This window comes from Mastigoproctus giganteus, chromosome 5 (assembly GCF_048544385.1).
Source record: "Mastigoproctus giganteus isolate SK-2022 chromosome 5, ASM4854438v1, whole genome shotgun sequence".
In the NCBI taxonomy this organism is placed as follows: Eukaryota; Metazoa; Arthropoda; class Arachnida; order Uropygi; family Thelyphonidae; genus Mastigoproctus; species Mastigoproctus giganteus.
This window is the reverse complement of record NC_143579.1, coordinates 45,423,000-45,435,614: the sequence shown is the minus strand read 5'-3', so window position 1 is coordinate 45,435,614 and position 12,615 is coordinate 45,423,000. Positions and strand designations below refer to the sequence as shown.

Here is a 12,615-nt window from a genome sequence, read left to right as displayed (position 1 = left end):
GGTTTTCTCTCGGACCACTCACTGAGAGTGATGATGGAGGGCTCTCTGTCTTCCAACTTTCCCACTAATTCTGATGTTCCCCAAGGTTCAGTTCTTTCATCTACTCTTTTCCTCTTGTATATTAACGACTTCTTCCATTGACTGGAAATACTATCCATTATTTTGCTGATGATAGCACATTGCATTCTACTTTCCGGTTTGAGAAACCTTGCTGCATAAGCAAGCATCTTCAACTTCTCGAATATCTAACACCAATTCCATAAATGTTGCTCTTAGGGTAATTTGCCATTGAGGCAAAGATGCTTTAGTTATACCTGACGTAGCCGAGTGATCAGAAGCGACAGTGCAGTAGTAGCACACTCTTTGAATGGACCATGGTTGAAGCCTGCGTTACTGCTAAATACGATTAACGATTGTATTCATGATTTATTGTAAACTCCTCTAACCCTGATTGTTTATACTTGGCACAATCGAGTATAAACACGAAAAGTTTTAGGTTAATTTCAGTACTAAACTCTCAGTCCTGTCTCGCAAAAAGGATTCTTCTGCTCCTATGCTTATCTTCGATGGCATTCAAATTTCTAGACAAGATCACACATCTCTATTAGGGATTACCCTGACTTCTAATCACTCTTGGCCAAATCCTTTCTACTTCTGTTCTTTGGAACAATCTTCCTTCTCATGCATTTTCCAAAAAATATAATCTACAGAAATTGAAATCTAATGTCAACAAGTATCTTCAGCCTTCCTATCTTCAACCCACGCATGGTACTAAGTACTATAGGTTGTAATACCTTTCGTATTTGGGGGTTTAAAACAAAAAAAAAAAAAAAAAAAACAGAGACATTACACAGTCTGATGTGAAGAGACTGTGCAATATCGCTTTGGTCCTTATGAAGTATTTCCATTGTTCATGACCTAAGAATGGTGGGCTAGGCACTTCAAACGATGTGTGGAGTTCATTGGTGTGATGTGAGAATTGTGAGCAGCAGCACTGCCACCAAAACCCATGGCATGTAGCTACCTATAGAAAATGGATGCACTAACACAGTTTGGGCATCAGGAGCTCCAATGTAACCAGTCAATCAGTTCTCTATCATCGCTTTCTTCAACGATTGGTAACTCTTGTCGATTTCTTTCCTGCCTCACCCTTTGCTCAAAACCACATCTATGGTTTGACTTTGTAAAGATCAAATATACGAGGCCATCGGTAGTGACTAATCCTGATATAGCAACCAGTGATGAAACCTCATTGAAATTCCAAAATCGCCTTCGAGGACTCAAATTACTTTGTGGTCTCTTTGTGATTGCTTCCACACATTTAAAGTTGACCATCCTTTGAATACATCTCCATTGCACGGTTCACTACATTAGAAAGGCTATTCGGATATTATTGTTTGAGGGGGGTGTATATTAGTAATCAAATACACTGGAGCTCAAATACCTTTATCAGATCGTGACAAATGACGAATATTTAGATCTATAAATGTATAAATTTGTATTTAAAATGCTATTTGAGCTTTTGTGTCCGTTCCTTAACTTTTTTAGCACCAATGTAAAAACTCTATAACTTTATTTAAGGTAGATTGGTCTACAGTTTAAAAATTTTTAAAAATATCATTTTTAAAATAAAATAACCTTACCGAAACTTATGAAATTGGCCTGTTTCTTTTAATCTTGACTAGGAGATGTCAATGAGTCAGTGGGATTTTATCTTTTTCAAATGCTCCTTCTCGTAATAAAACCTGAAAGTGATGGATTTGTAAAACAAGAATTGCCAGTATTAATGCCTACACTGGTATCTCCTTAGAGATTGATATATGATTGATCTAAGTTCTTTGGAATATTAATGCGAAACCTTGAAATTTGATTTCCTTGATACTCCTTGGAAGAGTGTCAAACAAAAAATTTTTGCACTAATTCATTGATGAAGTGGCTTTCTTAGTGATGAGAATACGAGTATTTATTATAGATTAGTTCTCCTTTCGGGATATTCTTTATTCAAGGACATTTTTGTAATATTAATTCTCCAATAAATAATTAAATAAAAGTACATTCACTGGCCAAAAAATTGGAAATCTTTATTCAAGGTCTATAGGGCCACCTTTTGCCCAAATTATGGGCTTCAATTTGGGCAAAAAGCTTCCGTCTGGCAAGGATTCTACTTGGTGTCTGAGGGAGTCTAGCTCCAGATTTAACCATTCTTCCATCAGGATATTTGTCAGCTGCTGTATTGTGGTCGGTAGAGAACTGCGAAGTTCTCTCCAACATATCCCAAACGTTCTCAACTAGATTCAGACCTTGAGAATGAATTGGGAGGCCAGGGTAAATGCTGGAAACCTTGGGAATGTTCTTCGAACCATTCAGATGCAGTTTTTGTACGGTGGACAGTTGCCTTGTCATCTTGAAAGGATTCATCGCAATACGGGTAACATTAAAGCACTGCAGGATGAGGTTGGCCCTATATGACAGGAGGATATTCATTGAAGGTAACACATCTTTCTAACAGCATGAGTGAACCCAGCCCGTGCCAAGAGAACGTACCTCCATACCAGTCGTTTGAGTGGTGAACACGAGACAGTCTGGATGAACGGTTTCATGAGGTTCGTGCCACACTTTCACTCTACTGTTAGTGCAAATTAGTGTAAATCGGCAATTGTTAGACCACATGATCTTTTTTCCACAGTCCAATCTTGGAGTTGGCGGCACCACTCCAGCCAAATCTTTCGATTCGTTTACAGAAAGAAGATTCGTATAGGCACCCGACTACCAAATCCCAGATTCTTCAACTCCCACCTCATAGTCCATTTGTAAATGGCTTTTTCTTTGCCTAGATTCAGGACCTTCTATTCTAACCACGATTTTCCTTTAAACTCCTGCAATCTTGTTCTTGCAGTATCGGTTACCGACTTTCTGCTGCCCTTTTCCTTTTTGGAGCTATATTCTCCTTGTAGTTTCCACTCACTTGTATACTTCTGAGATGGCTGCTTTCGATACAATAGTGATTTCCCTTGTTTTCTCAATTGTGGCTCCTGCGAAACGTGCTCCAATAAAATAACACCCTTTTTTTTAAATGGGAATGATCACGTGTCTTTTCCATGATGATCGACTACGGAGCCCCAGGGAAGCGTAAAATAACTGAAGATTTTGCCATTGCTATTGATGCATTATATGATCGAGTTTGTCCGAATTTATCTGAATCCAGACTGCAATTTACAATGTTTGAGTTTAAACACCACTGCTTATTAATTTCCAGTCTCAGATTGCGATCCACAATTTTTCTTTTCCATTTTATACAACAGGTTCCAAAAAGAAAAGTAATCTCTTTGATCATAGCAATGATCAGAATATTAATAAGTCATGTTCTACAAAGGAAAACACATATTTTTAATATTCTGCTGTATTATATTCTAGGAAAAAAGAAGTGAAGGTTACCGATTACTTATTTCATCAAAACCTTTACTAAGAACCGTCAACCAGTTTTTACTGGGGAAAATTTCTTGAAGACCTAATAGCTGGATTTTCTTTGAGAATATCTTTAACGAATCCTGTGGGGTTCTCATTCGATAAACGAAATGACCAGTAAAAACTTTGTTAACTGAGACCTATACATTATTCTAGGATCATAAACAACCCTTCTTCTTAATCCTTATCTTTGGATCTACTCTTGTTCAACAGTTGAGTAACAGATGGTGATTTCAGTTGATTAACAGATGGATAAAACGTGCCATTTTTAAATATGCAAATTAGTTCATACGTACCTGAAGATAACTGTCCAGTAGAGATGATTGTAGTTCTTAAAAGAGGCTAGTTTGCGCAACTACCAGTTTTATTTAATCAAATGAAGATGGTATATAATTATAAATTATTTTAATTATTTTACTATAACGATATTCTCATGCATGCGCAGTAGTCCAGGCACACAGCATCATTAGAACCAAGCCCTCTGTTAGTACAGTTGATAGAATCACCATCCACCTCAAACCGAGTGGAAAAGATCCGAGTTCGAATCCCATCGACGTGAGGAATTTGGGCCTTTTTCATAACGTGACTGAGTTAGTCGTTCTCAGGCGAGGTAGCATGGTTTTTCTCCCTTCCAAGGGAGGGGGGGACACAGCCTCAGTTTCCAAACTTTTCGTCATCTGCAACCTAACTTTTGTATATCAGTATATATTTAAGCATTTTAATCGTAACTTTTGCTTAAAATTCCTAATGTTAAATTTATATTATTAATATATTAATATAGTAAGTGTTATAAGAACATAATAATAAATATATTTCTATTTTATTTGTCTTCCTAGCGATAAATATGATCCTAATATGGCGACAGCGTAGTTCACTGTACTTACAATAATTTCTTTCTTTCTTTTTTTTTTTACTTTCGCTCTCCAGTAATGATTTTATTAATATTTAAAAAAAAAAAGGAATTTGGAAACTTGAATAGAACACTTAAAAATAATCAGTGGCACTGTTACATATAAAATTAGCTTCGGCCGTGACGTTATTGTTCAAGTTTTCTCATTCTCAGAGGGGTCACGTGCGCAGCCATTTTGCAAGATTTATATTCCACACACTCCTATGTGTTGAACTCATTCTTCTTTGGCCAATGTTTACAGCCACAATCATTATAAGAACTATTAAAAACTGCTGGGTGTAGATAAAACTGGTTTTGATAAATAACAATAAAGGCTTACATCTCCCCCCCACCATCCCCCCACTTTTATAAATGAGCTTTCCGGTAAAACTCCTCCTATGCTTCGTACCTCGTCTGGGATGTTGCTCAGATCCACCTTCCCTTGCGCAGACCTTTTAAAAAAAGTTTTCTCTCGAAACTATTTGTGGGTTCGTTCTAGAAGAGGGAAAGTACGTTGTTCGGTTGGTCACAGCAACTTTCCACGCAAATCACGCTGCTCAACAAAATTAACAGAACGCCTAGAAAACGTGGTGTAACTCGAAATTATGTTCACATGACATCAGTACGGCATATGAACCCGCCAACAACTAAACAGGTCTGATAGTGGTGAACTATTCTCCATTTAAAGGTGTCTATAAGATTCTGTGGCACAACATTCCATTCTTCCACCAGCTCTTAGCTCACCAAGTGATCGAGGCAGTCGGCTGGCAAAGCGACGCCCAAGAGTGTCTCGCACATGTTCGATCGGATTTCAGTCTGGTGATCGTGCTGGCCACGGCAGTCTTTGGATATCTTCAGTTTCATGTGCAGTGGCGTTATCGTGGATGAAAAGAAAATCTGGGCCTACCGCACCCTAAAAAAAAGTCGTACATAGGGTTCGAGGATCTGTTCTCCCTACCTCTGATCAACGGGGACGGCCGTTGATCATTATTCCGTCCCACAGGAGAACACTGTGTCCATCGTAATTGTCCCTTTCTCTGATGTTGGAAGGATGGCACCGCATTTCTCGTTGTCTCCAGATGAAATAACGTCTATAATCTGTTTGTTGGCTAAAACGGGACTCATCACAGAGTACTTCATTTGTCAGGGCTCCAAGTCACATGTTCATGGCACCAGTTTTACCGATCTTTGCGGTGGTTTGGGGTTAATGGGATTCAAACCACTGGCTTCCTTGCGTAGAGTCCACTTGAATTGAACATTCTTAACGCAGTCCGGTTGGAAATGTTTTCAACTGCAGCCGCATCAGCCTCAATGGACAGTTGATGGCAGGACATTGTAGAAGTCGATGTCAAGTCGAATGATGGCCATCCTGAGTACTGGAAGTGTGACTGTCCCACTGAGAAAGCCATAAAAGAAGTGATGTGGTCGGAATCCTTGTTTTTATAGGCATGATGTGGGTGTCTGTAAGATGGTCAATCCGCTTTCTATTGGATACTCGGAATTTGCATGCCAGGGTGGCTATTATATCAAGTATTCGCCTTCGGCAACACTGTTCACAATAAAATATTCGTGAAAAACATTTGGTTCTGTTAATTTTGTCGAGCAGTGTATTTATTTATTATTTTTGAATGAGGTACGATGTTCCGGTAACTCTTCCTGTGTCTTCATCGTAATCATACAGACGATGTAATGAGTCCATGAACTGCACCTCTACTTAAAGTTTCCAAAAGAGGGGGGAGGAGGGGAGACAGGGATAGGTTTAGAATTCTTAAAAACGAGGTAAGGATAGAGACATCAATCATGTCTTACTTCAAACCTCTAATTTAAACAAAAACACGCGCTAAGTCCTTACTGAGTTGCTTCCGTTTTCCGGTATTACGATAGGTAATCTGTGCGTGACTAGTGGAGCACCCCACCTTGCCACAGGCACTGAAAACCCTCTCGTGCTTCCTCTCTGTGCTGCATAAAGAACAAATAAAAACAAAAAAACAGACAGCAACAGTCGATATTTGACGTGGCCAAAAGCAACAAAACAGGAACAGAGGATTCTCCCCACAATGAAATAAAGGGGGACCGACCACACAATCACACAACTGCACTGAGTCAAAGGCGGGTTTTTTGACCCGTCTCGTAGCAGAGGTCCAACGCCCGGAAGAATCGACTCGCTCTCCATGCATGGTAAGCTTTATGCGCGCGCGCTATCCACGTTTTATACGTGTGCACGGTCTCTTGCGAAAGCCATCCGGACTGACGACTCATAATTGGTGCAAGGGCGGAGGTAAGTAATATGGCAGCGAAGACCAGTGCGCGCACCACTCCGTGTTTGATGTCGGTGCTTCGTTCCCCCTCCTCTAATTTCTCCTTTCGTGTCTCTACAGATTGCCGACCACCTCCGTGCAACCCCCGTGGAACCTCGGAAAGCCCCTGCGACCGTAAGCCTTCTGACCTGTCATCGTCCCACCTGGACCTCGCCGAAGAGGAAAGAGACGCTGAAGGCCCCACGAACGACGGGGAGTACTACTGGCCCGAGGGTGGGGACAGCCCACTTACCGCTCCGCCTCTCGACAATAGAGGTCAACAGCCGGTGCCAGGTAGCGTCACTCCACTTTGCACCATTTCTACGATTCCGCGCTCGGAGGCTGGCAGCGCGATTCGAAGCGACATGCCGACCGATACCCTGGTAGCTTCGGCCGCCGGTGAACCTGCCGCAGTGCCCGTGAAAGACGAGCGGATCTCCCCCGATCCAGAGACCTCGCCGCCAGTGTCCCCTCATTCGCCCAGTCCTGGACGTGCCTTCCCCGCCGGTGTGGGACTCGGATTCGGACTTCGTACTCCGTCTGGTTCTTCGTCTCCATTTCTGTCGTCGTCTGCTGTTGATCGTTTTCCGGCCGCCGCTTCATTGAGTTGTGGGTCGCCAGCCATCAAGCAGATGGAGATGATGACCAGAAATTACAGCGACTTCATGAGGAGTTTGGCTGCCAAATATAACAGCCACAACACCCAAGACAGGTAAGCGAATGTCCTTCCTATACTCAGATTTATTCTACCTTGGAAAATAAGCTAAAACTCTTTTGCTCATCTTCTTTCTTAGTTTGTTAGCGTGTGCGTATTAATGTTCAAGTTCCAGCAGCTAATTTTCAATAATTTTTGAGTATTTCAAAAGTAGTACGTTGTTTGCAGCTTTAGGTTTCAATTTGGAGTGGCATTGCAAATTCACCGGGCCGGATGTGGAATATTCTTAGCACTAATTGAGAATCGGCCCTTATGGTTAAATTGTGTTTTTGGAAGAACTCAGTTCTTCCAAAAACACATTCCAAAAGTTGACCGAGGAATTCTGACTTCCTGGTTAAACTGGTAAGTGAACAAGATTAAGAGTGATCAAGGGGTTGAAGATTCTTAAAAAACTGTACTGGACATTGTGGCTTCATTCTGTACCACGAAATGTTCAGAGGAAATGTTTATTTGCTCTATCTTTTAGGGGACTTCATTCTGTACCACGAGATGTTCAGAGGAAATGTTTATTTGCTCTATCTTTTAGGGGGTTTCATCCTATTTATTGGATGCACATAATAAAATAAAAATGAACAATACTTAAAAATAGTCAGATAGATATAATTTACTGAAATAAGATGAAATAAAATAATATGATGTTAAATAGATTATAAAATCCCAACAAAAAAAAAAAAAAAAACACTCAAAAAGCTATAACATAAAATATCAATAGAATTTATATAATAAATAAATAAAAGGAAAAGTAATTATGTATAAATTAATAATGTGCAATATATAAAAATAAAGAAACAAATAACGTTAGCTATTCTATAAAAATTATTAAAAATAAAGTAATAAGAAGTTATATGTATACATCTTTATAAAATTTGATTAACTTAATCCATGATTACATGATTTGAACTTTTAGAAGCTTTTAGTTCATTTTTTTTAGTTAAGTTTAGTTTGTTTTTGTTTAGGAGTTTAGTCTGAGTTTAGTTTTTTTTTTTTTTTTAGTTCCTAAGTATAGTTTTTAATAAACCGATTTATAACAAAGTGCGAAAGAACTTTTATAAGTGTTATAATCAATATTAAACCAATATATCACTACTTTACACTTAGTTTCATATTATTTGGGAAAAGTACCATTTTTTTTTTTTTTTAATTTTTGCTTTTCTTTTCACCAGCACATCATTTCAATCATCAGGATTTATACTATGATTTCTAGGATAAAGAGCAAATTTTAACACTCCATTTTTAAAAGAAATAAACTGTAAATCACTAACAATTGTCCCTCCCCCTTAAAAAAAAAGGCAGATGTCTTCAAGTTATGATTATTATTTATATTACATTAAAACAGCTTTGAGTGAATAACTTCTATTAATTTTCATCATCATCAAAGTTCAGAGGGGAAAAAAACACAATTACAGTACTGTACTTGTACTTTCAATAATCAGGACTGGATTTAAGTTTTAATGATATGTGTGATGATTTATCATCAGGATAGAATGGCAGTTGCCTATGTAAATATTGCACGAGAATAGGCTGCAGAAAGTGAATTAAATTTTAATAAAATATAAAATTAATAACACACATCAGTTTCTTGACTTTCTACTTACAGTTTACAGTAGATGCAATAAATAAATAAATAAAAAGGTTTATATTTAGGCGAATATAGTGATTTAGAACTTAAGAACTGGTTCAGAAGTTCAGGAAATTAGAGTGCACAGTGAATACAGTAACAAATGTGAATTTGGCTCTTTTTTTTCAGGAGCCATTATTTTTAAGTAAATTAAAAATTGGTGCCTTCTTCTATCTACTCAACAAACATAGCTTTTTAAATATAAAAGTTCTTAATAATTAAACTAATTTAAATATAAGGAATACATTAATTATATAGATGAATTTTTCTCAGTTTTTATTGGTTTCAGAAATTATTTTAGAATAAAGTACGCGAAAAGGATATGTCAATGTTCAACCCGTGATTAAATTCAAATTGAAACTGTTTGGTATCTTTCCACTTGATTTTAATTACATCATTATTAAAATTGAGACTTAAAAAATCAACTTAAAATTGAGAATAATAACATAATGAATGGTTGAAAATTTCAGTATTTTACATTTTAATTATTGCAAATGTTTTTAAGTAGGAATAATCACATCAACAACCTCGCATATAAATAGCAGATTCAAACAAAAATTGAACAAATAATAATTATTATTATATTATTAAATAGCAGATTGATTATGGTAATATAGATACAGTATGTCCTAGATTTACGATGTTTCAATATAACGTCTTTTTTCATTTTAAAATTTTAAATTCTAAATATGCAAACTAAATATGTCAGCTTTCCGTATTACATATTCTCTAGATGACTACAAGATCCATTAAAATTAACATATTGTTATTTTTTTATAATTTATAAAATGTATAATTTTTTATAAGCTGATTTAATATAGTTTTCTTTAATTTATCCATCTGGATCTTTCTTACATTAGAATTTGATGTGATGTCCTGTTTAATAGATTTAGTAGCTGGAAGTGCAACCAGAGCTGGAAAATAGCAATCCTCATGAGATCATGAATGGATAACCCAATCAATGAATTCATCAATCAATGGAATAACATTTCGTATATCAATGTAAAAAAAAGAGCATCGTGCAGATGAATTTGGTCACGCTCATCTTAATTATTCGATCCTTATATGAAGTCTTTGAGATATTTCTAAATATTTATAACCGAGTGTCCTCCTTATGCACATTAGCATCTTCTCTAGAAAGAAGAAATCTTTTACCTGGATTCATGTCCTACTTTTATTCCAAGTTATGCACCGCTCTCAGCGCAGAATCTTTTCATGTAAATGATCTTTTTAGAAGAGACAGCGGACACAATAGGGCAGAGGGTAAAGCGTGAGTCAAGTCCCAAAGAAAAATCGTGCACAAATAGATAATAAAATTAATAAAAAATAAGCGTGGAAGAATAAAAAGTATTAATATTACAGGAACTGTATGTCTCTTTATTATTCGAAATCCTAATATGTAATGGATATGAGCCTTCTTTTCGACCTGCTGTGGATGAGCTGACAAGAAAAACATTACTTCTCAATGTTTAATTTCTTCTTGGTAAAGTCATGTATTCAAATTTCGGGTATATTCAATAAAATAAGATAATTAAAGATTTTAAAGAAAAAATAAATTGTAAATCAAGAATAATAATATAATATTATTATTTAAAATGTATTTTATAACAAATGTTTATAAAAGAAGGAAATATGAAAGCTGAGATTTTTTTATCTGTATCACTCAATTGACCTCTTATTCTGCTGTTGGTATATAAGATGAGATCCTAGTGTATTCTGAATAATTTGTTAAGGATTTTATATATTTAATATCTATTTTATTATTTAATTTTATTTAAAATATTATTACACAAATGATATTGGCAGTAATATAATTAAAATTTAAGATTAATAAAAATTATTAAATATTAAATGATTGAACATTCGAACAGTAATTATGCTCATCACCGCATTTTGTGTGCCTGGGAAAAATTTGGACTTTAAATAATTTATTTTGGACTAATAGGTCATTTTCTTATGGTGTACAATGGTGGTGCCCCTATTTATTATGAGAACGCTGGTCTAGAGTGCTAATCTTATTCGCGGTTATAGTAGAGATAAAGCTATATGGGAGCAGTAAAATTATAAGATGTTCATAACTATATTGTCCTTTCATCTTTTTGTGACCAGCAAGATTTAAATTACATTGATAATATAATGGCCTTAATTCTCACAGCAGAAGAAACTGGCTTTTGTAACGAGTTTCCTTGATATTGCTCTACTTTTAAAGAGATGGACTCATTAAAAGATAAATTGGCCATTTGCTTATAAGCCGAGACACTGCCATGAAAGCTTGTTTCAGGACTTACTGGTCCCTCATCAGAAACAGATGGTCTCTAACGACATCACTCACAAAAACGAGTTAGCTCTGCTACAACTTGGTAAACCAATTTTGTACATCGCGTAGCAGCTCACACGAAACAACTTTATAACTGTTTTGTCTGGGTGTTGTCACTAGAGGTCATCTGCTATCTGATGAGGGACCAGTTGGTCTTGAAACAAGCTGTCATAGTGGTTTTATCTTTTTAAACAAATGACCAATTAAACTTTTGGCGTGACTATCTGTTTGAAAGTAGGGAAATAATTAATACGTCAGTTTCGAATGGAAGATGGAAAATAAGAAATACGAATAATTATTTCATCAAATGTGACAAGTTTAGTGACGGTAATTCTATTATTCGTAACTGCAACTGTTGATCGATTGCACCTATCTAAATGTTCCAAAGAAGAATTATTAACTAGATATGCATTATCAGATTATTTAAGAGGAAATTTTCAGAGATATAGAAGAGACATTTTCATTTCTTTAAAACATTTAAATAAGGAAAAATCACGTACTCCATTTACAATTGTATTTGCGAATTTCAGTGGGAATTATTACCAATTTAAGGAGATATGTCATAGTCTGGTTATATCTTGATGAATATAGGGAAATTCTTTAATTTGTGAAAATTTAGCTTTAAATCCTGGCCAAAAACAGCTATGCATTAGATTATGCACATACAGTAACATTAATAAGAAGATGTAACTAACTAGGGAGTGCAGCTGTGCTAAAGTTCTAAATTTAGTGCCTTCGTAATCTTCAGATATAAACGTATAAAATATTCCATTCTATATTTTATTCCATTATAGTTTCTTTAGATGCAACCAATTTCATGGTATTGTAGTCGCGGCCTGTGATTTATTTCCCCCACCGCTAAGATTTCGATACAGTTAGGCTCCTTAGTGAGAACCAAGTCTAGGATATTAGGGCCCTCTTGTATTCTTAGGACATTCCAGGATAAATAGCAATCAGCCAGTTTATTCAGAAACTACATATAGTATTTCCGGCTCATATGTTCCTGAGACCATCTAACAAGATCATTATCTTGTTCTGACCGTCCAATAGCTTTCTCATCTGAAGCCAAAATCATTGAAACGACAATTTTCAAATGTCTTACTATATTCCTTCATCCTTTTAACGATTGGCCCCAGTATGGTTTCTTTCTAAAAATCCAATTTCGCCATTTTGATTCATTTTATACATACCAATCTTTTTAATTTCTACTTATAATATGTTTTTATTTACTGAATCTGCCTGAACAGCTACTTAATGGCCATTCTTCTATTGTTGTTGAAGTCCATGGCCACCGTCAGATTTACACATTTTTCC

The 12,615-nt window shown here is 36.2% G+C and overlaps 1 protein-coding gene across 2 annotated transcripts in view; it reads left to right on the top strand.

Annotated features, from left to right (window-relative positions):
• Positions 1–12,615, top strand: part of LOC150085349 (uncharacterized) — an 83,497-nt gene that overhangs the window by 39,793 nt on the left and 31,089 nt on the right. For both annotated transcript variants that reach the window (XM_090374007.1, XM_090374006.1), the window contains one exon: positions 6,733–7,363. In XM_090374007.1, coding sequence (XP_090230133.1) covers positions 6,733–7,363 — 631 coding nt within the window. The remainder of the gene's footprint in view (positions 1–6,732; positions 7,364–12,615) is intronic.